This window comes from Pleurodeles waltl, chromosome 8 (assembly GCF_031143425.1).
Source record: "Pleurodeles waltl isolate 20211129_DDA chromosome 8, aPleWal1.hap1.20221129, whole genome shotgun sequence".
Classification (NCBI taxonomy): domain Eukaryota; kingdom Metazoa; phylum Chordata; class Amphibia; order Caudata; family Salamandridae; genus Pleurodeles; species Pleurodeles waltl.
In genome coordinates, this window is record NC_090447.1 from 768,702,465 (window position 1) to 768,726,220 (window position 23,756).

General features: G+C 40.9%; 1 protein-coding gene across 1 annotated transcript in view; it reads left to right on the plus strand.

Annotated features, from left to right (window-relative positions):
• Window positions 1-23,756, plus strand: part of ADGRG2 (adhesion G protein-coupled receptor G2) — a 904,627-nt gene that overhangs the window by 580,791 nt on the left and 300,080 nt on the right. The window contains exons 15-17 of the mRNA XM_069205012.1: window positions 14,126-14,202; window positions 17,766-17,808; window positions 23,501-23,538. Of these exons, the coding sequence (XP_069061113.1) occupies window positions 14,126-14,202; window positions 17,766-17,808; window positions 23,501-23,538 (158 nt within the window). The remainder of the gene's footprint in view (window positions 1-14,125; window positions 14,203-17,765; window positions 17,809-23,500; window positions 23,539-23,756) is intronic.

Consider the following 23,756-nt stretch of genomic DNA (forward strand, 5'->3'; position numbering starts at 1 on the left):
TGGCAGCGGCAATACAGGTAAGTGTTTATTTTGTTTTGTTTTTTAATTAATTTCCCCTACCCCCGCACGTGCCCCCCCACCCCTACAAAGTGCTGTGGGCCACTGCTGCCTAATGCTCGTGATACCATTAATTTGTCTAGCAGAGTAACTTATTCATGACCATTCTAAGTACCTTTTTAATTTCTTGAAAACTACTAACAAAAAATTTGCAAGATTTATTTTAGAAATAATAAGCCTGATACATTTCAACTGTAGGTCTTCTTCATCACTATATATCGCAGTCAGCAAAACAGACTCAGTAGCTATGTTTAGGTTAGAGTTTTTATTGCAAATTCATTTTATTTTTGTTAATAACTATGGCACCATTTGAAGAACCTGCACACAGTTTTCAAGAATAAAATATACCTTTCTTTGTTCCAGTAAGCCAAAAATTGCTGTCAAGGCGTAAAAAAAACAAAATGGGGATTAAATAAGCAGCTTTTCGCATTTTAACTCTGATAAGAAGCTTTGCTGTCTGAGTAGAAATAAATGCTAAATTACATTACAACATACATGGCAAAACACTTGACCAGGTATGGTTAGCTCGATAACGCGAGAACTCATAAAACAGTTTAACACACCACAACTTGAGTAGCATGTGGAGTTGCAGATACTGTCAGGCATTTTGATTGCTTTTTGTGCGTTCTGACAATCTTTTCACACAAGTGCACACACAGAAAGAATCTGCACTAATTGAAAAAATTGTAAGGTTTAAATTTAAGGCAGTTAGTGCAGAATACATGTAATAAGGCTATTGCAGAGATCCAGCAATTGAAGTAAAAGAAAAGAATGTGAAAATAATAAAAACAGACAATGTAGCACATTCTATAGCATAGGTAAAATACATGTACATTCCAGTCCATGCTTGGTCTTTCTCCAAGATGAGGCCAAATGTTGTCTCTATAGCTCAACTGTTATGAGTGAGTGGCCTTGATGCAGTTAACCGAGAAACTGCACTGCTCTGTCGCTATCCAAAATCGAAGTCTTACTCTCTCCCTAGGAGGGGTAGAATGGACAATTTATACCATCCAATTTTGAGAAAAATAAACCCTATGATATGTGATATCAGGTGGGACAAATACTTCGACAATTCACTTACATGTTAATGTTAGAGCTTAAAGCTACAATAGCCTTCCCTATAAATCAACCATTTAAATTAATATATGAAGTATATTATCAACATTTTCTGTGAATTTAACAGCCATTGTTGCACATTAATGAACACAAATGCATCAACTATTGTAGACGAATAACTACTTACATTGCCTGAGGCCTTAAAGAACAAATATGCAAAGGTATACTATTAACGGGGCTCCTAAGAGACATGCCCTGATTCTGAAATTCATGATGCTGGGGCAACAATACATTTCCCTGTGATGTTACTGTTACTTCCTGGTCAAATCACCCCAGTTTTGTGCAATAATGAATAGAGTAGGGAATTACCACCAGGGGCGCCTGATTGTTTTATCATTTTCTTTTTTGCTGAGCCAGAATAGGGCATGGCGGGGGGGGGGCTTGAGGGAGGAGTGGTGGTATGTGCACCTTAAGTGTGCATGTCTCCACCCGGCTGTAATTCACAGCTGGGAGGAAAAAGAGCACAGGGTGCCAGTGCCACTGTGAGCGCCGAGCCAGGCCGCTCACATCTATCACAGCACTGCTGTCATGCTGGTGACAGCAGCGTGTGATTGGCTGAGGGGAGTCTGGAGGCCCGTGTACTTCCGGATGAGGACAGAGGAGACAAATGTATCTCCCACCCTGACCAGGTAAGTGTTTTTTATTTTTAATGTAATCCCCCCCACCACCCACGTTGCAGCCACCACAGATTAACACACCGGACCAACTTTCAGCCATAAAACCACTTGGAATTTGCCATTCTATATGTTTTACTGTCTTAATTTACCACCAATTCTGAGCCATTGTTAAACGTATGGGCAGGCCTGTGAGTGAGGATGGGGAAGGGAGTAAAGATGGAGGTAGAAGGAGAGGAAAGGGAAAGGTTTATTCTTCTAGTATGGTGAGCATTGTATGCTTATACCTTCAAGAAGAAAAAATTAGGAATATGGCTTGCTTGCTGGTTCAGCCAAAGTCTCATGCAGTTTTTAGGTTAAGCGTGCAAGCGCTTTGGCCTGTTGTAAGAATTGTGGGCTTTTAACCACGCCCACCTCCCACCCAGCACTTTCATTCGTTCGTGAGCTTGCCTTCCAAAAATCAATTGTTCTTATTGTTAAATTCTTTGCATTTGTCCCACCTTGAGGAGGTTTTGTTACCACCTTGCTCACTGCCCCTGTTACATGGATAATTGCACGATTTCCAATAGGTTTGACTGTAAGCAAACTTCTTTTTTCTTTTGTGTCCCTCCCTAACGCTCATGCTCATGGCGGCCATGAAACTTTGAATTGGCTCGGTTATGTCAACTTATGTTTTACACTTCATTTTTAAGTTATGTGGCAAGAAAACTCCAGTTAGGAATTTACAACGCCAATAGCTCTAACTCTAGCAAATGCTAGACCCTTTGCATTGCAAATGCTTGTTTCCATCTGGAATTCTCAGCTGAAAAAAAACAACCTGTTCTGATTCTCCCATACCCAGTAAACCAGTGTAGAAAAACATAACCACTCATAATTAGATGGTCCGAAATTATCTCACGAAAACATATGATTATTTTGTTGCCTAACTTATCAGGCCTATATGATAGAAATCTGTAGCAGCTGATCTTACAGGCCCCAGTTCCTCCTTTGGTGTTTACCATAAGTGTTTGTGTTTGCATCAGAATCAGAGTTCTTAGTCAGAGGTAAAGTTATTGTGATGAGATGACCTGACTTTAGTACTGAATGAGGTATAGCCTTTAGCTACTGGGTCAGATTTGGGACAGCAGTTGAATATTCATTCTCTTGTTCCGTTTCTCTTCCAGCCTGCTTTGGTTCCCCCCAACCAGCGTTGACTCATAAATGTTTCAAAATGATTGGTTAGGAAAAAGCTAAAAACCTGGTTTGTAGCATGTATGGCTGTAAATCACATGCTGTACACACTTCAGCAATTTATTGTTGGGTGCAAACATTGCATGTTATTTTAATTCGAAGTTTAAGTTTTGGTTTCAAGGCAGCTCATGATTGCTTCCCAAAATCAACTATAAACCAGGACAAAGATTGAAAGTCAGGTTGGTGTTTTTTTCACTTTCGGTCTCCAATGTGCTTTTGGAGCTCCGGGCCCAACGAGCGGTTCAACTCTAGACACTGGAATCACCTCCAATCCACAGAGAAGACACTATCAGCCAAAGAATACTCACAATTGACACAGACTGCAATGTTTCTCTTGGCACAAGGTCATATATTAGTGACTCAAGAGGAGGTGGGTTATGAAAATAAGTACTTCCAGTTTTGCCTCAAGTAAGTCCTATATTCAGGTTTGTAACCTCTCCTGACCCAGGGACCAATTAAGCTTTTCAGCCTGCCAAGAATTTAAAAATGAAAATACTATAAGTTATCGGAGTGAACATTTGTGTGCACATTATAGAATGCAGTGCCTGGGCCCTACAGAGCCCTCTGTCCTGAAGGCATCTAGGGAACGCATTCTGGAAGTTCAGTGGGCCAAAGGGATTGGAGCTTAGACACCTCAAAAGTACTCCAAGTATGAAGAAGAGTAGTCTTCAAGGACCCAAGTGAAAGGTGCACTCAGGACACAGACTGCTTCAAAGATCTCCACATATTTAAGGACCTTTGAAGATCATTTCTTTGGGGTTGAATCTTGACAAGAGTCACAAAATCAGGCAAAACTGTTGTCTTAAGTTAGCCCAGTTTCTATCCCTGAGACTGCGCAAACAGGCATTTGTCTTTATCCCCAATCCCACTTGCCACTGACAGCTTATCTCAGCTCCATAATAGTCTAGGGCTCTGATCCTCAAATCCAGACCAGGCCTTCTTGATCCAGAGTGCTAAACCACGACCTTTGGTGCAGTTATTGAGCATATTTCCTATCCATAAGAAATGTTGCCAGAGGGATACTAGCACCGCCCTTCCACCAACACTGCAATCCTAGCAATTGCCTTCACCACACCACTCACATCACAGTTATTCAGATCCCCAAGGCCTCTATTATGAGCCTCTCCTCTGTGAGCCCTACCCAGTGAATGTGTCACCACCTGTTAATACAATGGCTTACCATGCAGTAATCCAAAGGGCAGTAGATCACCACAGCATGAAGCTGCATGTGATAGAGGAAGAGGATATTTTTTGGCAGAGACCTTTTCAGAGAAGCAGTGGTCAATGTAGTTTCTGTACAGGTTAGGAAAAGCATGATCAAATGTGTGGCAGAAAACTTCAAACACCTGGTCAAAGTAAGAGTGATAACTTCAAAGGTGGAGAAATCAATAACTTGGCACATGACGTCCCACTGCACATCAGAGGCCACAAACCAGCTTTCTCCCTAGTGGCTATGAAAATTGACTTTGCTCAGGGTACTAGAGAGGCTCTGTAACCAGACAAAGACAGAAGCAGGAGCAGCAATATAGTATTGCATCACTGACTCAGCAGGCCACCTCTTAAGACATTACAGATAACATTGGGAGGAGATGCAGCAGCTCACAAAGCACCTGTCTCAAGCCTATCACAAGTGAGGCCAAGTTGTTTAGGAAGGAAAAATTATATCAATCGTAAACTTTCATTGCACCTAGATGCAGCACACACCACATTATGTGAAATGAAAACAAGCATCATCTTGGGAGACATGCAGGACTGAGAGCATTAGGTTTTTTCCTGGAGGTCCACAATGTTCCTTTCGATAGAGAACACGTGTTTGGAAAAATAAAAGAGGATACAGATCCAACCAAGGCTATGGATGTACCCCAAACTCAAAACAGCAGGCCCGGATTATGGGCTCAACAGGCTAGGAGGAGTGCAAAGAATGCAGCAATGTGACATCAGCACAGTTTGTATAGCAATACCAGTCTATTTTAAAAGGGACAGTCATGGAAAAACTACTCCAGAGGGGGCTTAAGAAGCAAGGGCAGACGATAGGGCGGAGGCAACAAAGTGAAATTGTACATTCCCTATATGTCTTCATCCCAAAGAAAGACCGAACGCTAAGGACTGTTTTAGACCTCAGGCTACTAAAGGGTTTCGCAGTGTGAGAGCACTTAAAGATGATGGCCCTACTGGAGGTCATTCTGCTGCACTGCACAGGTCATCAATTTCCACCCTCGATCTAAAAAATGCATACTTCCACATCCCCATTCTTTGGAGCACAATCGCTACCTCAGATTTGTGCTAAGTGAACAACACTACCAATTCAAAGTGTTAACATTAAGAGTCACAATAGTCCAGAGTGTATTGACTAAATGCTTAGTGGTGGTTGCAGCACACCTGCACCACAGCACCATGCATGCCTTTCCGTAACCTTGGCAATAGGGTCATAAAGAGCAACAACCATCAGCAATACATTTCACAGACTCTGCAAGTGGTGTCAATTTTTTACAGAGAAGGCTTTGCAGTGAATACCAAAAGAATTGCACTTCTACATCCCTCAGTGGATACAACCTTTGTTGGGAGCCTTTCTCAAGACAGCAACAGGAAAAGCTCTTCCAAATCAGAATCCACTTCACGCATCCACTTCATGCATCCACTTCACCACATGTTACGTTTTCTGACTGTGAGAATGTTCATGAAATTGTTGGGGATGATGGTGTCATGTATTGTAGTAGTTTTGAATGCTTGACTTCACAAGCGTCTGTCCAGGTAGTAGTCACAAGAGGTGGGTCAATGGGAAGATCTAGTGTCGCTAGAATCAAGAGGTCAGCACCATTTCAACAACAAAAGTAGTTCTGGTCAGGTTATTTGTCAAACTTCAACTACAGTTGGGCATTACTACAGATCCCTCCTTTGTATGGTGGTTAGGCACATCTGGACAACTTCACAGTTTAGGATAGCTGAATACAGCAACAACAGAATTTTTCAGAACTCACAGCAGTCTACTTGACACTCAGAGCTTTACACTCTAATTTGCAACTCGACAGTTCTGGTATGGAGAGACAATACAATTGTGATGTATTCTATCCAGAAGCAAGGGGGTATGCGTTTGTCTCAACTATCAGCATTGACACAGTCAATATGACACCGGTCCATTCAGTACCAGATGTTGCATGAGTGCCAGATCAACCTTGAGGTAGTATGACAGTACCTAGAGAGATGAAGGCATCCACAATTCATCCATTTCCCCCTTCAGAAAACTCAAAATACCTAAGCTACAATCTAAGTACCCATATTTACATATCATGGGCAATGCTCTATAGGTTAATTGGTCATGGATATTGCCTGCTCTTTTCTTTTACTACCTTTGATACATATATAGTGAGGAAGATGAGTCAAAAGTCTTTAACACTCATTTGTTCTTTCAAACATCAGAAAGAAACCATGGTACTCAGTTTTGCTGTAAATGTCAATTGACCCACAAGATAAGTTACCCATGGGAGCATACACTCTAATTTGGCTCAGACATGATTAAGCCATCTAAATCTCAAGCCCATGAAGCTTGCGATTTGGATCCTGGGTCTTAGAGTTTGGTTTCCTGCAACTTCCTGAAGCGTGTATGTTTGTTTTGCAAGAAGCTTCTAGACCTATCACACAAGCTTGGTATGCTGCAAAAAGAAATAATTTGTCCATTTCTGTAACAGTAGAAATATACAACCTCTACAGGTCTGGGTTCACAGCATTATCAACTATCTTCTTATAGAAATCGGGACTAGTGGAAGAAATCATGCAAAATGTGGTTTGCCTGTATCTTGAGTGAAAAGGTTAGTGCAAGAGAACAAAAACGCCATGTGTGATGCTGTTAAAACAATGGTTCAAGCTGAAATCTATCATGAGTGGCACATTTGCTATGCAAGCTCTCCTACTGAAGCAGAAAATTACTCAAAATCACATAATGGGAAATTTGTGTAAATTCTGCATATTTTATGTAAAATATGATTAGCAAATTCTATCAATATCCTCAACAAAAGTTTTAGTTAACAGAAAAATAGGGACCAACCCTCCACATGAACTGAACAAGGTCTTCGTCAATATTCCACACTTAGGGCCAGATGTAATAAGGCGTTTGCGAGTCGCAAACGGCGAAAAACGCCGTTTGTGAGGCGCAAAAGCCTCACCGGATACGGATCTGACTCGCAAAATGCATTTCCGACTCGCAAATAGGAAGGGGTGTTCCCTTCCTATTTGCGACTCGCAATGCAAGGTCCCCATGGGACACCTTCCCCTTTGTGAATGGAAAAATATATATTTTTTCAGGGCAGGCAGTGGTCCAATGTACCACTGCCTGCCCTGAACAAAACCCGAAACTAAAGGTTTCGTTATTTTTTCCAAGTGCAGCTCGTTTTCCTTTAAGGAAAACGGTCTGCAGATGGAAAAAAAAAAACTGCTTTATTAAAAAGCAGTCACGGACATGGTGGACTGCTGACTCCAGCATGCCACCATTACCGTGAGTGCCCATACTCGCAATGGGGTCGCAAACTGCGACCCACCTCATTAGTATTAATGAGGTGGGTCTTTGCGACCAAATTGCGAGTTGCAGAAGGTGTCTGAGACACCTTTCAGCATACCAAATTGCGGGTTGCAATTTGCGAGTCGCACGGACTCGCAAATTGCAAGTCGCAATTTGGTTTCTTCCTACATCTGGGCCTTAATCCTATAATATATCATAGTGGACTGGAATGGAATTAAGTTGCTTCTTGCTCCCAATGCAAGCATCTTGTAATATTTTGTTGAAATACTGGAAATTAATCTCTTAAAATAAGATTATATCTGTTTGCTCAGATCAGTGTTAAAAGGCGCATTAATCCTAGCTTCTTGCTGCCATTTTAATTTTTCTATATTTAAAATTTCCCATTATTATATGCTGTATAATAAGGGACATCCAATTAGGGCTTACACTCCCACACATCCCCAGAAGCGGAAAGAGTTTCTGTTAGTTTGCATCCAATCCTCTGGGCCATACAAAAAAAAAACAAATCTGTCAGGCAGCGATCCTGCCTTAAAACGCATGCTTCCGTTGCCCCTACAGATTTGAGACAATAAGGACATGGTATGATCACAATAGCCCATCCTGCTCTAAAAAGCAGCACTTACCAGTCCACTAGCATGCAGCTTGGTAGGAAAATGTCAGAGTGGCAGAATGGCTGGTCTGGTATCTGAATATTCTAACCATTCGTGTACTGGATGGCAGATGGGACATTTTTCAGTTGAGCAGTCCCTTTTGTGGAGCAAAGTTAGAATGTTTAGGAATAATAATATTCGATTGAAGGAGATCGGCTGCTTTAAAAGTGAAACACTGCCATTGGCTGTTCTTGTGCAATGTCATCTTTTAATGAAGAATTCTATTTCATGATTTCTGTCGTCAACAAAAATTAAAAATCAGGTCTGGCATAGATATCTATTAGGCCGCATTTGGCAGCGTTAGCTGCTTAAATGGAAAACAGATGACATCCATATTAAATTAAGATACCATTTGTTACCTCCTCACGAGCCCTTACATTTTTGTCAGATGCATTAGCCCTCATAAAAAGATGTATTTCTAGTGGAAATTACTTCTCCATGTGAAGTTAACAAATGTCAAGGTTTAAAGGTGGAGGTGCCGTTTATTCAGGTTAATAAGAATCATGTCAATCTGAAGACAAGCCCACATTTTCTAACAAAAGGTGTCTCACAGTTCCATATGAATCAGATGTACCTATTTTGTTTTCACAACTTCATAAGTTGCAAAAAGAGCATTGCACCATTCATGTAAAAAGAGCACAAAAGTATTACATTGGTCGTACAAAACCTATTCACAAAACAAAACACATATCTGTTGCATGTATAAAACCTCACTTAGGAAATCCACTTTCCGGGTCAGGCCTTGCATACTGGTTACTAATGGGCATTCTGTCATGTTCTGCTAAATTGAACGAAGCTCTTCACATTGTGTCCGAAGGAGCGGTCACAAAAAAGGTAACTCAATACTTGTGGATACCTGCAGGGTAGGCACATGGTGTGCTCCACAAATATTCAAACATCGTTAGTATAGGTAGTCATGCCCAATATGAGGCACAATTTAGACGAACTTGAAATATTATTTCAAACATCTGTTTCATCTGCTCACAAATCACTGCTTTACAGGTAGAACGTTGCTTTTCGGTCTACAGCTACACATGCTGCAGAATGAAAATGTAACTTACCTCTAGCCATTTGTTTATAGTGCCGTAGATGCACATGTACTCTCCCACCTCCCTGGATGCGAGCTTATGCCTACGATGTTTTATATGGTAAATATTACTGATTGTATCTCAGTGCCCGTGAAGACATTTCCTGGCCCGGCTTGCTTCACTCCACTCTCTTATACCTGTCCTTGTGGGTGGGGAAAAACAGTCTGAGATGGAGTCTTTGTCCTTGTGCATCATGTCTTTTAGTCACCTTGAAACCAAAACTTACACTTCAAAGAAACACAACTTGCAACATCCTCATCCAGAGTGTGCATGACATGTGTATCTACAGCACTACATGCTGCAAACAGATAGCTGCAGGTAATTAATATGTTCCTAATGTTATTTAATAAAAGTTAAAAGTAATAAATATGGGTGTTGGCTTTGGAAGACAAAATCTCATGATGTATCAATGTATGCATATCTTTTCTCCTGCCCCAAAAGTTGTACCCTGCACTTGTGTTTGATGGGTCATCTGTTATTATCTCCTGTCTGCCAACATCTATCTTTTAAGACTAATGGCCATCAATAAATGACTTAATAGACCACTGTGCCACATTTTTCAGTGCTGCAGAATAAAAATTCTGAAGTCTCTCATACGGAGGACTCACCCTTCTTTTTGTCTAGTATGTCAATCTGCCATATAGTTCTCTTTTGAATTTGGCCATAAATCTACCCATATTCCCAGGGCCTCACTAAGAAAACATGTTATAGCACCAGAGCATCAACAAAAGTGATGCTCCAACGGTGCAAGATTCTCGTAAATATGCCGCTCAGTTTCCAAATGCTTGTTTTTTTTATTGTCCCATGTATCCAAATCTGAAACCCCAGCTTCATATTGTGCCTTATATTCCACATTTCCCTTTATTTCTAAGTGTGATTACAGCTTATTAAACTTCTTTGTTAGTTAAAAGTGAAGTGGAAGAAGGGGGGGGGTGCAGCCTGACATGAATTTGACATGAATTTTGCAGCAGAGGCTCTATATTGCAACATTCACTTTTGCACTTTGCAGGCAATATATTGAGGATACAGTAAACCTGGAGCTCAATCTTACATTTTTGCACCATAGGAACTCACTTCTCTTCGGCTTCCCTCCCCTCACCAATGCAACACACTGTTTCTTTGGGTTGTATGTTCTACAGCTCTTTATACCCCACATATATGCTCATTAATTCCATATTGGTCTATTGTTTGCCACACTGGGTTAGTTGGGAGTAACACCGCATACAATAACTGCATGAGCTCTGAACTGCCACCCGTCCTTCTGGACCACACTCGCCAGCAACTCTTTCAAGCAGAGTGTTTGAGTTGCATCTGAGTTCAGGTTTAAAAAGTCTTAGTTCATTTGAACCCAAAAAGGAAATTCTCATATCATCTTTTCTTTAATTCTCACAATGTGTATATTTGTTTTGCAGCCTGGTTGTTCACTATGGCAACATCTCATTCAGCATGCCATAGAGCAACTCGTAAACAGCCCCTATGTTTCTAAACATTTGGGGCAAAGCTAAAAATCAGGGGAATCAAAAACAATAATGGTATTAGCCTGGTTGTACAAAGTAGAGGAGGTCAATTAAAGAAGGTCTTCAGAAGTGGCAGACAGCTGAGCTTCAGGTCTATTTCAGAGAGTGGTCCAAATGCCCTAGAAGAACACCTGCATCTAAATCCTCAAAGAATGGGTAATAACCATGCAGGCCTCACTTTTCCATGTCAAAATTTCCATGCTATAAAATGTAGTCTTACAATCATAATTTCTAGGTTTACACAATAAAGGGAAAGTGTATGTTCCTACACCGTAGGAACTGAAAACTAGTTCAAGGCATCTACTGTATTAAATAACAAACACGGAAAGAGAAGGGATTTCAACCTCATTTTAGATACATGGATTATTAAAGAAAGTACAATCTGTTGCAGAATATGTTCCACTCCTGTGTAGGGTTTGACTTCTAGAGCAATGAATTTATCTAGAATCACTTGTTTATCTGTCCACTTGCAGTACCTATTTTAAGAATGCATGTGGCATTATTTCTTCTATTCTTTTTGCTAGCCTAGAATGTGTTTCATATGGAGTACTCATTTTTGTTGTGTACTCTTCTGTTTCCTGGATTAAATGTAATAGAAAACCACTAAACATTTCCAAAAGGCTATTAGACCATAAACACAGTGACTGCTGGTTAAGGGCTACTGCATTAGAGATGTGCTCATGCATTAACTCCAAAGCCGAGACTTACTAACACTTTGCACTGTGTTTGCTCCCAGGACAACGTGTTGTGGTGGAATTTACTTTCATGTGCAAATCATGATCTGCATTAGAAAGTTGCCTAAAGTAAATCAAAGTATCACTATGCCCTACTTTGCACTACTTTGTGTCAATGGGGTGTCTGGAATATTTATGTCTAAAAGTTAGAGTTCTTTTTTTTCTTAAGGTTCTTAGATTTGTCCCAGTTTCAATTCAGTTTATGGCAAGCTGAACAGTCAAAAATAATAATTCCAGAGTCTCTCAATGCTAGATTCTTCAATATAGAATTTATGTTTGACACATCAGTATATTAGTGGACTCGAGTAGATTTCAGTACTTTCCTATCAATGCACTAAGATGAATCTCAACCTGATAAATCCTATAATATTGGTGAATAGCAAAATGGGTAGCACTCTTTCACCAAGTACTTATACATCCACCAGGATAATATGTGCATAACGATTGATATCATTAATAAAAAGATCAAAGAGATGAGGCATGATGACACAGCTCTGTCGTACTCCCTGATAATACTGGGAAAATAGCTGTCATCTCAACATATCATTCCATCATAAGTTAGCATAATTAATAATGAGAAAGGCTTAATCACCTCCAGATGGTTATGACATAACCTTCCATTGGCTAGAGCATGTAAAAGCAAATACAAGCAGATTATTTTTCTGTATCTCAATATATTTTGTATAGTATAATTTTAGTTACATGGTTTGCTCAGCTGTTTCAAACACTTCATACGAAACAGATATGTAAAAGGGTAAACCTTAGATTCTGTGGTCCAGTTCTCAATCTCCCTAGCAATAGTTTATGGCAAAGTGTAGATGGATTTCAACGAGATTAGAAAATATTTTACTACAGTGCTTCTCTTTCTAATAGTCATGCTTCGGTCCCTCTAAGTCCCCACACACAAGAGGGTTACAGTACACTTCTCAATAAAATAAGCAAACTGAACACACCTATGGACCTATGATAAAGCCAGAAAAATATAATTTTTTAATTCAACTACAAAAAAACAATAGTTAGGACTGAAGAGTGAACACTGGGAGTCACTCCCCCACATCTATACCCATGCACTCTCCCAAAACAAATCTTAGACATGGCTCGGAGCTGATGAGCAGAAACCCTGACATGATGGCATTAAGTTCAGCCAAGGGACCCTTGACTCTAGAGAAAGAGTTAGACATATCTAAGACTAGTTTCTCCATAGACAATTGGGGAGGGCAGTCAATTATCCTTGAAGAGATTGAGTAACTTCCTCTTCTGTCAGTCAATCAGTTATTCCTCTCCAGACCAGGCAGGGACTGAGGTGTTGAATATTCGTGATAAGAACACTTTTAAGCAAAGGTCGGTGTCTCTCCCATTCTTGAGACTTAGGTGTTCACTAAATATCTTTAGAGGTTCCACCTCATAGTTTATTAGTGTAGGAGATAGAATGGATCTTTGAGACACAGAATACGTCATCTGAGGAAGCTACATCCCCCATATTAAGGAGAAGGTCCTTTTGAACAAGAATTAAGTAAATGAGCCTCTACCCTTGTCCCTCAAACCAGTGTGTAGTCTCAGAGTGCTAATTAGTATGCCTTGGTCAAAAGCATCATAATTCAATATGGGTTCCAAAAAACAAGAAGATACATGTGTGATGTGAGCTATCCATTATGTTCAGAGTGGTTATTTTGATGCTACGGAAGAACCAATGCACAATGCATGTGAAAGCAACTTGTTTGTCTGAAACCCTACTACACATTTGTTCCAACAATTATGCTTAGCAAAGTAAAGTTGGTAGTGGATGTACTTACTACTAATGGCTGGAAGATACAGTGATGTAGTTGACTTTGCAGCCTTGAACGCATCTTGTAAGTTAAGCAGAGAAGGTGAAGTGGTGATAATTTGAATCTGGGTGTGAGAGAAACTTATGAAGGCGGGCTTTATTTTGGTTGATGACTTGGCTGTTAAGGTAACTGGTTGCCACACTTCCAAATACGTGGCTGTACCATTAATTTCTGATTTTATTAATCCATACTAGTGCTCAAGTTCTGACACTACTTCAAGATCATAAATCACAATTCATTGAAGTAAATTTAGTAAGCGATCAGCCAAAATCTCAAATAAAACTGCACAACAGACATATCGTAGATGTTCAATCTTGGTTATCTCAATGATTTGTATTGCACTTGCGATAATAGTAACAGTATAAAATATGGATGAAATGATATATGCAAAGGTATTTGTAGAGCACAGGTGTAAATAGAGAGAAATGGAACCCTCAATTAGTCTATAATTCGTTTTAGGTTTTCAAGTTTCCAGCCCTTGAATTTCATGATGCCTCTTGCTACAGCACAAACCACCGAAGAACAGCATAAACAGAATATTATGATGAATAACTGGATAATATTTCAGAAGTAGGCGTTTGCCTAAGCAAAATGTTTTGAACTTTTAATATCTGCCTCTGTAATTAGTACTGCATATCCCTTGAATCATTTTTTAAAAAGTGTTGTGGTCTAAATCGTGTACCAAATCAAATAACAAAAGAGCAATAAGATTACCTAAACACACTTTTTGACAAATTTGGGTGCAAAACACATTTTTGTATATATTCTCTTTTTTTACAGATAAATGGTATAGTTGCCAATCTAAGTCTTTCAGATTTGACCAGTAACACTAATGTGGACTTCTATGGTGCTGTGATGTGAGTATAAAAATGATATAATAACAATTAAATTGTAAAATACTCCAATTTAAAACTGACTGTGAAGGCCTACATTCCCGGCTTGGTTATTATTATGTTTCACTTTTGTACTGTAAAAAAAGGATAATTTTACCAATAATTATCAATGTTGCAAACTAAAATTTTAACTTTTGAAAGGGAGGCATCCCTACAGGAGAGAGTTAGAAATGTTTGACATGACTGCAGTGGCAAGCAAATTAAGGTTGCATGAGGTGGTCAAGATTTTATAGAATTATTTCCTTTTGCTTAGAGGAAGCCCTTTCTAGGAGGCTAATCATGTGTAAGTTTCTGCAAATCATATCTGCACTGAGCATCAATATCCTTAGTCTACTGCTTGTCACCTGTCATGCACTCAGGTCTCCTTAGAACTCAGGGGAAGAATCACTGTGTTCATTCAGGTCTAATTGCAGGCATCTTTGCTATACCTCTGCCATTGGCATTACCCATTAATTATATGGTTAATTGGGTCACAGCAGAAGAATGGTGGTGCTGTTGCAGACATCAGTGCACAACAGAATGGTGGTGCGCAACTGCTGTGTTCTACCTAGCAACCTATCGGAACCTGTACGAAATGGATGTCCCTGAAGGAGAAAATAGAATTCCCCTCTTCTCCACTGGAAGCATGCATTGCAGAACTGAGAGGATATCACAGATTCATGGGGCACCCACATCAACACTGTGGTCCTTTTGGATTACCTTCACTAGGGTGCATGTTTGTTACCAGTGAGAAGATCCCTGGAATTCCCCCTATCTTAAGGGTGCCCAGAACAGAGAAGGTAATCTTAAGAATTAGCTGAATCTATCAGAATGTGGGACTGACAGGAGCTGTCTCACTTCTCCATGATACTCAAGTTGGTCTCTTGAATTGGAGTCAATGCCGCTGACTATTCCACTGTGCCTAAGCAATGGAGTGCTCTTTATCTGGTGAAGAGTTGTGTTGTGTCTAACACTGCCGGATAGGTTAGCTCTGCTGGTATCATTGTGAGCTCTACAGTAGTCTCACATCACACAGTGGATCAACCTTGCAGCAACATGTATAACTGACATTGATATCACAACTTGGGACCTAAAGTCCTCTAAACCAGACTAGTCAAGCACCACCAAATGCCCCATTCAAGCTCAGTTTCCACATATCACTGTTGTCTCTCAATTTCACACAAAACATCAAGTAGGAACATTTGGCTAGGCACAGGCAAATAAGATTTGGAACTCTCTCCTAAGAGACACACGGTGCATTCGAGAAGGGTAGATATTTAGGAAAAAATGCCTCTTTCTTCCATTTCTTCAGAAATTCTTCAAGCAGCCAATGATGTGAGTGCATTGTGAAAGTACAATGTATTGAATTAAAACCTTCATACATAAGGCACAATAATCATCCCTTAAATGGTGTTTTGAGCCGATAAAGGATGTATATTGTTACTCAGCGCAATAGTACTCATTTAACAACCTTGGAGAGACGGAAGGGTTGAGTGCACCACATGGACTTGAACAATGACTTTTGGGTCAACTGCATATTCCTGTACAGAGCCACTGGTGCACTGAGCTGCCAGCAGGGGCGTAGCTTCAGGGGGGTGTTTATTGTGTTACACCCCCCACACAAAAAATGTATTTTCTGGAAAACAGTTGGGCACAGATGCTTTCAGTTCAGTATGATGAGGTGTCTGTCAGATTTCACAAGGAATTTTCACATAACCACAGACGAAAACACACACACTCTCTCCCTCTCTGCTTTGAAAGTCTTCAAAAATGTTGGGGAATTTACAAAATACTGTTTTTTCTCTCACTTAGTACCCTTACCAATCTTCATTCATCTCCCTTTCTACTGCTGTTCTGGTCCCTCTCATGTGCACTGCTTGTTGTGTAATGTATTTTTACATCATATGCCAGTGTGATTGTTGGGAAATCTGAAGCTCACCTCTCCCCAGCCCTCCAATGTTACTAACCAAGCCTCGCCCCTGGCTGCCAGACACATGAAATGCATTTTTAGGTGCCCCTTAACAACATAAAGGTTAACGCAGACAAATGAAATATTATGGCCCTTGTTACACATCTTTTACTGATACTAATTTTCTTATTCACACACCTTGGGCGCTGACATTGAGCTCTCAAATTCGCACAACTCCTAGGCATATTATTAATCTCTAACCTACAAATCAACACAGTAGTCAACACCCTTTTGTCAGCCACAAAGCCCTGAGAAAGATCTTCTTATTCATATTCTTTCCCAAAGGTTTGTGCTAATAATGACTTTGGTGTTATTCAGACTGGATAACACTTATCCTACCAACACCAGGATATCTCTTGCGAGGAACATTTGCTTCACAAATATGACAGTTATGTTATATTTTTTGAGTCATTTAGATTTGAAGTCTACTTTTATATCACTGTCATAGCATCCCAAAAATCAGTGGTGTTAGGTAGGCATTGACAATGAGAAATAATGTTACAGAACATTCAGGGATCAGAAAAGTAATTTCTTGAGATTTCGAGCAGCAAAAAAGAGGAGAGACAATATGTATTCTGGCAGTGAGTAACAATGGGGCCAATTCTACACTATCTCCATTTGATATGGTGAATGAGAGATAAGCTGTATGCTTATTTGGGGTAAATGTTGGAACCTCCAGAAAAGTCCCTAAACATCCAACTCCTTTCACACTTCTCTGGTTGCAAGGGGTTTTTCATTATTTTCAAACGATACTATTGAAGTATTTAAAGGTGAGTAGCTGTCTGGAAAATTCATCATTATAAGTCTTAAAGGCACAAAAGTCCTCTTTTCAAAGAAGTCGATATGTTCAAAGGAAAGATTTTTTGTACATATTCCATTTGTCCATGTATATGGCTCTCTTCCCAGGCCGAATGCCCCAGCTCTCCATAAAAGTGGCAAGAAATGTAAAAGTAGGGTGAAGTCGAGTTTTATTCAGAATATTTATTAGCTCATTAAAAAGCTCATTCTGGTTGATTGTGATATAGAAGTACATTTTTACTTCCTGTTCAGCATAAACGGCTGTCAGCACATGCTCATATTTAAGGCAATCCTTGTGATGTCTTTTTTTAAATAAAAGATAATTAATGCTAACAACAAAACTCAACAAGAAACATTCAAACAAATTGAAATGCAGTCAAGGAGAAAGCACAACTAATTGCATGCAGAACACAAATGTATCCCATTGTAATAAAAAACAGTTCATAAATACAGTAAAAATAACTGTATGCTTCCATGTTTACTTTCAGTAGTTAAAACGCACGTTTTAGAAACATATTCACCTAAAACTGGATTTTACCCGACGGTAGTCTGAATTCCCCTTTGTCAACATTTGGAGTATCCTAATTACAGTCTATTAATCCAGGTCCCACGTGTCATCTTTAGGTTTTGAAGATTATTACTAGGGTCGCTTTTTAACGACTTAAAATATATCTATTTTACCATATTGCCTAGAATACACTTGTAAAATAAACCACTTTTTTCTTGAACAGTTTTATTGTAATCTAAATCCACATCTTTTGGGATTCTTATTTTTTTGCAGAAATATAACAAACAGAATATTGCCTGACCTCTCAAATCAAATAGTAAGTATATTTCAGCTTTATTAATATTTAATGTCTGATAAAGTAAATTTTATTCACTTACTTTAGACAGCGTCCCAAAGGAGATGCGTGGTATGGATTCTTGTACATCCATAGTAATACACCCAGGCAAAATGCTTTTCAAGTCTTCTAGCTATCTGCAACCAGGTCCTGGAAATGAGTGCTCTCGGCATTTACCAGGTTATACTTCCACCTACTGTAGCATAATTCAATCTGTCTACAGATGCCACGCTTAGCTAAAAGCAGGAGAAAAGCAGGAAAAGCATTAGCAGCGCCAATTAGTCTGGCTTACAACCAGTCGCGGCTGGTTACAGGGGGCGGGGCGGCACGGGGGAAGGGTTATATTAATAAACGTAGAAAAATAAATGTTAAAAAAAACTTTACACCGCTCCACTTCATGCCGTGCCGCCCCTCCTCCGTCTCCTCAGCAGGCAGGCACAGGCTCCCAGCCTGCCCTGCGGCCAATCCTGACACTGCTCAGAGCAGCGTTGGGATTGGCTGGGAGCCCCCAACCAGCGCGCTCCCGGGCAGACTGGGCTGTGTACCGGGCTGGAGAGAGCACAGTGCGCATGTGTGTTTGGCCGGCCCAAAACGGCAGGCCAAACATACATGCACACTGAGGGGAGTGCTGTGTGCACTCCCCTCCATGGCTGCCACTCCCAGTGCCCTTCCCCTTTTACTACAAAACAATAGTAAACTCAGTTTATTATCATTTTGTAGTAAAAGGTTTGCAGCTGCTGGCGGGGGGGATGCTCCTCCTCCATAACGGAGGAGCCGCCACTGCTTATAACTGACAATAGAAGCCAGACCTATTGAGTTTGTCAGTGTTTGTAAAAATGGTAAGCAACTATGCATCAGCTCTGAGAACCAACTCACAAAGTCAAGGGGGGGGGGGGCACCACCAAACTCAACTAGTTGAAGAATTACTTTCATTTTGCTCCTGATGGTGATTTTTGGGACATCTTAAGGCACACTATTTTAAACTCGGCGTTTTCACAGTGTGTATGTGTTTCATGTATGTATACATATTTTTTTATTAGTTTTATTGGGGGAACCTCATAAACCCTGCATACTTTTTTATTTCTATAGGTATGTGTATGTGTTTATATGACCAGCATATTTGTTCCTCGCATATCTGTGTGTTATTTTGTATTTGGCCCATGGGTTTACAATTAAACCGGCATTATTTATTTTACACAATCCTTGATCCTCTCAGCCCTCTTTTTACTGCTGCCACTGTAACTGATGGATAAAGAAAACCACAGTGTGATGTGAGTTATATGTATATATATATATATGTATATATATATATATGTGTGTGTGTGTGTATGTATATATAGATATATTACCTTGTGGTGGTTGCCGCTAGGTAGTTATAGTTAGGACCTAGTTTCTATAGAAAAGGAGGCTGTAATCACTTAACTATAACTTTGGCGCCACTTGACAAATCTTCACGAAAATTTCCAAAACAATTTCACAGTCACGTGAGCTGCTGTCTGGAAATTTTGGGGTGATCCGCCCAGCGGAAGCTGGGATAAAGGTGGGGGTTACATTTAGAGCGTTTGCAATGGTAATTCCCATAGGAAAAATTGAATGGCAATAGCGTCAAAATCACTTCACCGAATTACACCAAACATGGCAGAAAGGTAGCTCTTGGTCCAGAAAGAGCCCCTTTTTTATTTGGTGTAATTCCATCCAGTAGTTTTGGAGAAATTAAAGAAAATCCAAATTTGTATATTTATGAATGAAAAGGATTCCTGACGCCTCCTAATCTCGTGCTGAAATCTGATTGGCTGTCAGCACTTCAACAATGAAGTGTTGACAGCCATGGTTGGATTCGACTTGAACCAAGTCTCAGACAAAAATGGAAAAAAAAAAAAAAGAAAAGGGGTCAGGGCAGAGACACCCTGACAACTTACCTCTGGTGGTGAGGTCCCAGAGCGAACTCCCAGGGCTAAAAAGCATTTGTTTAATGTTACGGCAGGAGTCATAGCAGATCGGCCATAAATTTCTTTAAAAATGAAGCACAGGCTCAAGCGCTTATTTAAGCCCCCGGGTGGGTCAAGTCCCATGGGCATTGTTTATCTGTAGCCCTGGGGACTGCCACCACTCCGGGGCGATGCTGAAAATATGTATGGTGGGCCACACTGCCCCCCATCCCCCGGGTACTACCTCCTCCCCCAGAGCCCTTGGGATTGTCACCTTCCCAAGACTTTAAGCAATATTAATGTGAGGGGCCCTGCAACCCCACAGACCACCACCTCCCTCGGGCCAATCCTAAAAAATAGAAAGGTTTTTTTTTCAGACCCCCGTATCCCTGGGGACCACCACCTTCCCGGGAATACTTCCACATTGGAGGGGGGCCACGCAGCCCCATGGAAGAGCCACTGATGGCCCTGGGGACTGCCACCCCCCAGGGCTGGCTCCTGCGATGTCCCGGCAGTGCCCACCCCAGGGAGATAACTGTTTGCTGTGGCTTAGCGGCAGATTTACAGCTGCAACAAAGTCACAGCAAACATAACACCGCTTTCTGATGGCAGGACCTGTCAAACAGGTCCCGCTGTCAGGTAGAGGAGTTTTTATCTGTCTTTCCTGCATGCAGATATGCGTACAGGGAAGACAAATGAAAATATTGCTCCAGAAACCAGGGAGATGCTATTAAAAGCAGCACCTTGCTTGCTAAAGCAATGGTCCCAAATAGCCCTTAAAGGGCAAACATTTTTAAAATAATAAAAAATTGGCAGGGACTGTTGGGGGAGGCCTTCAGATAATGTGGATAGGTGGACAGATAGGTGGCGGTCCCCAGGGCAGCTGGGGGCTACAGTCCCCCTGCATAATTTTTTTTTTAGCCCCTGGAAGGTGCTGGTCCCCTAGGCAACGAGGGGAGCCAGGAGCCCCCCCACTGGCTTTTTTTTTTAAAAAGCCCCCGGAACTTGGCCCACCCGGGGGGCATTAGACTAACAAAGCACAGGAGCCCATGCTTCATTTTTTTGTGATGGTACAAGCGGATTTGTGGATCCACAATGTCTCCACTCGTAAAATCAACAAACAAAATGCTTTTTAGCCCTGGGGGATCCCTTTGGGACCCCACCACCAGAGGTAAGGGGTCAGGGTGTCCTTACCCTTGCCCCTTTTCTTTTTTTCACTTTTTTTGGGACTCGGCTGAAGAAGAGTCCCAAGATGTTGGTGAAGTGTTATCAGCCAATCAGATCTCAGCACAAGATCGTTAGGGGCCGCAAATCCTTTGTGTCCCTAGATATACAAATTTACCCTTAATTTCTCAAAAACTACTGAACAGAATTACAGCAGAACACAAAAGGCACTCTTTCTGGACCAGGACCTACCTTCCTGCCAAATTTGGTGTAATTCCATCCAGTAGTTTTCTGTGCTATCGCTGTTCAAAATCCCTATGGAAAAATAAATGGGGAAAACGTGTTTCGGGCCCCCCTTTTTTCTCAGCCCCTCCCTCCCCCCCGTACGGATCATATCTCCAGGCAGCAGCTGACAGAACTGGCACATTTGTTTGTTTATGCATATAGATATACATAAATAAATAAATATATATATATATATATATATATATATATATATATATATATATATATATATATATAATTATTTAAACCTCCCTTAGTACACTTTATCTCCCATGAGCCTAAAATAACTTTCCTCCCTGTACCTCTACACACTTGTGAACTATTAATATGCCTTACCTGCCTTTACAGCTAACCACCCCTGAACGTTTACAAATCTGTACCTCCATTTAAAGATTCCCAACTCTAAACCTTATAAACCCTGATCTCCATTTACTGCTACCCACCCCTGAGTCCTAAAAAATCCTTACCTTCCGTTACCTAAACCTGTCCCTGAACCCCAAAAACTCCTTATCTTCCTTTATTACCCGTCCCTGCACCATAAAATAACATTATTACCTTAACTTCTTCCCATCCATGACACCAAAACATTTCTCTCCTTACCTTCACTTGACCTTGAAAAATAAAAAAAAACAGTACCCCCTTTACCTCGACCCACCCATTATTACCCCATCCCTTAGCCCTTAATCCCCCTTTTTTAAGAAACAAAGATTTGTAATTTAAAAAGAAATACTTACCTGCATTGTAAAGTCCTCAGTGTAAAACGTTTAAAAAGAGCCCTTGTTATACTTACCTGTGTTGTAAAGACTTGTGTTGTAACGTCCATCATGGTAAAAACTACATTGTAAACATGAATTCCAGGACAGGGAGACAGTTCTTCCATCAGATCTGTCTCTAGGTGATGTCCCCTCATCACTGGGTAGCTCACTTTTTGGGACACACCAACCCTCATTGTACTGTAGTCTTCAGAGTACTCTTTGGAGTGCCACCTCCTAGGTCAGAAAGGACCTTGAAATAAAACAACAAATGGATCAAAAGCTCCACTTTTATACAGGCGGAGCCGACAGGGGGTATGTATTCTCGATGTGCACTTTCAGAAAGGTTTTTGTTTGGTTATCCTTTCATATGTCCTCAGGCTGACTTCCAGACGCAGCCTCTAGAGCGATGCTCCTGGCAATGGTGTCATCTCAGGCTAAAGCGCCCACAAGACAGGCACAAAGAGGTGTCAGCATTTTACATCTGCCCACCATCTACCATACTGACTGTTATCAAGAGGCAAGACAAAAGGCTGGCCTCTTCTAAAGCACCTTTCACACTCTGAACAACAGAGACTGTAATCTCACCCTTTACAGAATGCCTGCACTCAGAAAGACTAATCAGCAACTCTTTGCTGCAAAAGGACCTTATAGAATTATTCAGGGAAAGTCTATCTCCTTTTCCCCGCATCAGGATCGAGGTCTCCTCCTTCTAGTCCCAGAAATGCCAGCACTACACTTCCACGGTCGGTAAAGTAACCTCAACTCTATCTTGTGTAAATGAAAAGGTCAGGGGTTTCCAAAATGTGACCGACAGGCCTCCTTTACTCTGGTTCACTTTGATACACACAATGCACGTATCACACAAACTGCACACGTACATACAGGCAGACATGCGGTAACATGTATGCACAAGATTTTGGATCTAGCTTGTAGCAGCGGAACATTGATGAGTGGGCTAGTAGGTCGCCACTCTCATGACAAATGCAGTACATGCTTGTACGAATAAACATGGACGGTAGTGTGCTGTCATTAAAGAGAGTATGTTTGGTGTGCCCATGCGTCCGGAAATGCACTCGCATCAAGGGACAGGACTAGGCCTTCTCATATGCAGTAGATTAGTGGGAGGTGGGGGGCAAAAATCCAAAAACCAGAGTACCCGATGCTTGCAGTTGGGCACTTAGGGCAGGGAAAACAGCTGTATACCATGCAGGGGACATTCCTGTCCCAACAGTGGGGGAAGCTGTGAGAGGGGTGGGGAAAAGTGAAAATAGGGTTTCCGCTTTCCTTTGCTGAATTAGGTGCCTGTAGCAAGGTGGCCGCACCTATTCATGTAAGTGCTGGGTCAAGGATGGTAAGTAATTGGCACAGGAGCTGCGTCAAAAGCGAAAAGCCTCAAGAAATTTGAATTGGGAGGATTCGTCAAAACCGTCAAGTGCAGTCAATGCATGGAACAATGTGAGAAAGATTTAGACACGGATTTGTAATTGCAACGGGTTTGAATTCCAATTTAGTGATTTTTACACACGTACATTTCTCTTTCAGCTTTCTGCAGTCTCCTGTGGTTTAAAGAACAACGGCAGGTATAACATTGCATAAAATGGTTGATTTGTGCAATTTTGATTTCAGTTTACTTAGAAACTTGTTGAGTCAGGGCAAAATCTGTTTTCCAAATATTTTCTGTGAGGTTGAGGTCTGTGAGGCCGCAGCCTAATGGCACCACAATAAATAAAATGTTAATTTGTGCTGCCTTGTTGCAAAATAATCGATTGTCAAAATGATTTGGGATTACCATGCAGAA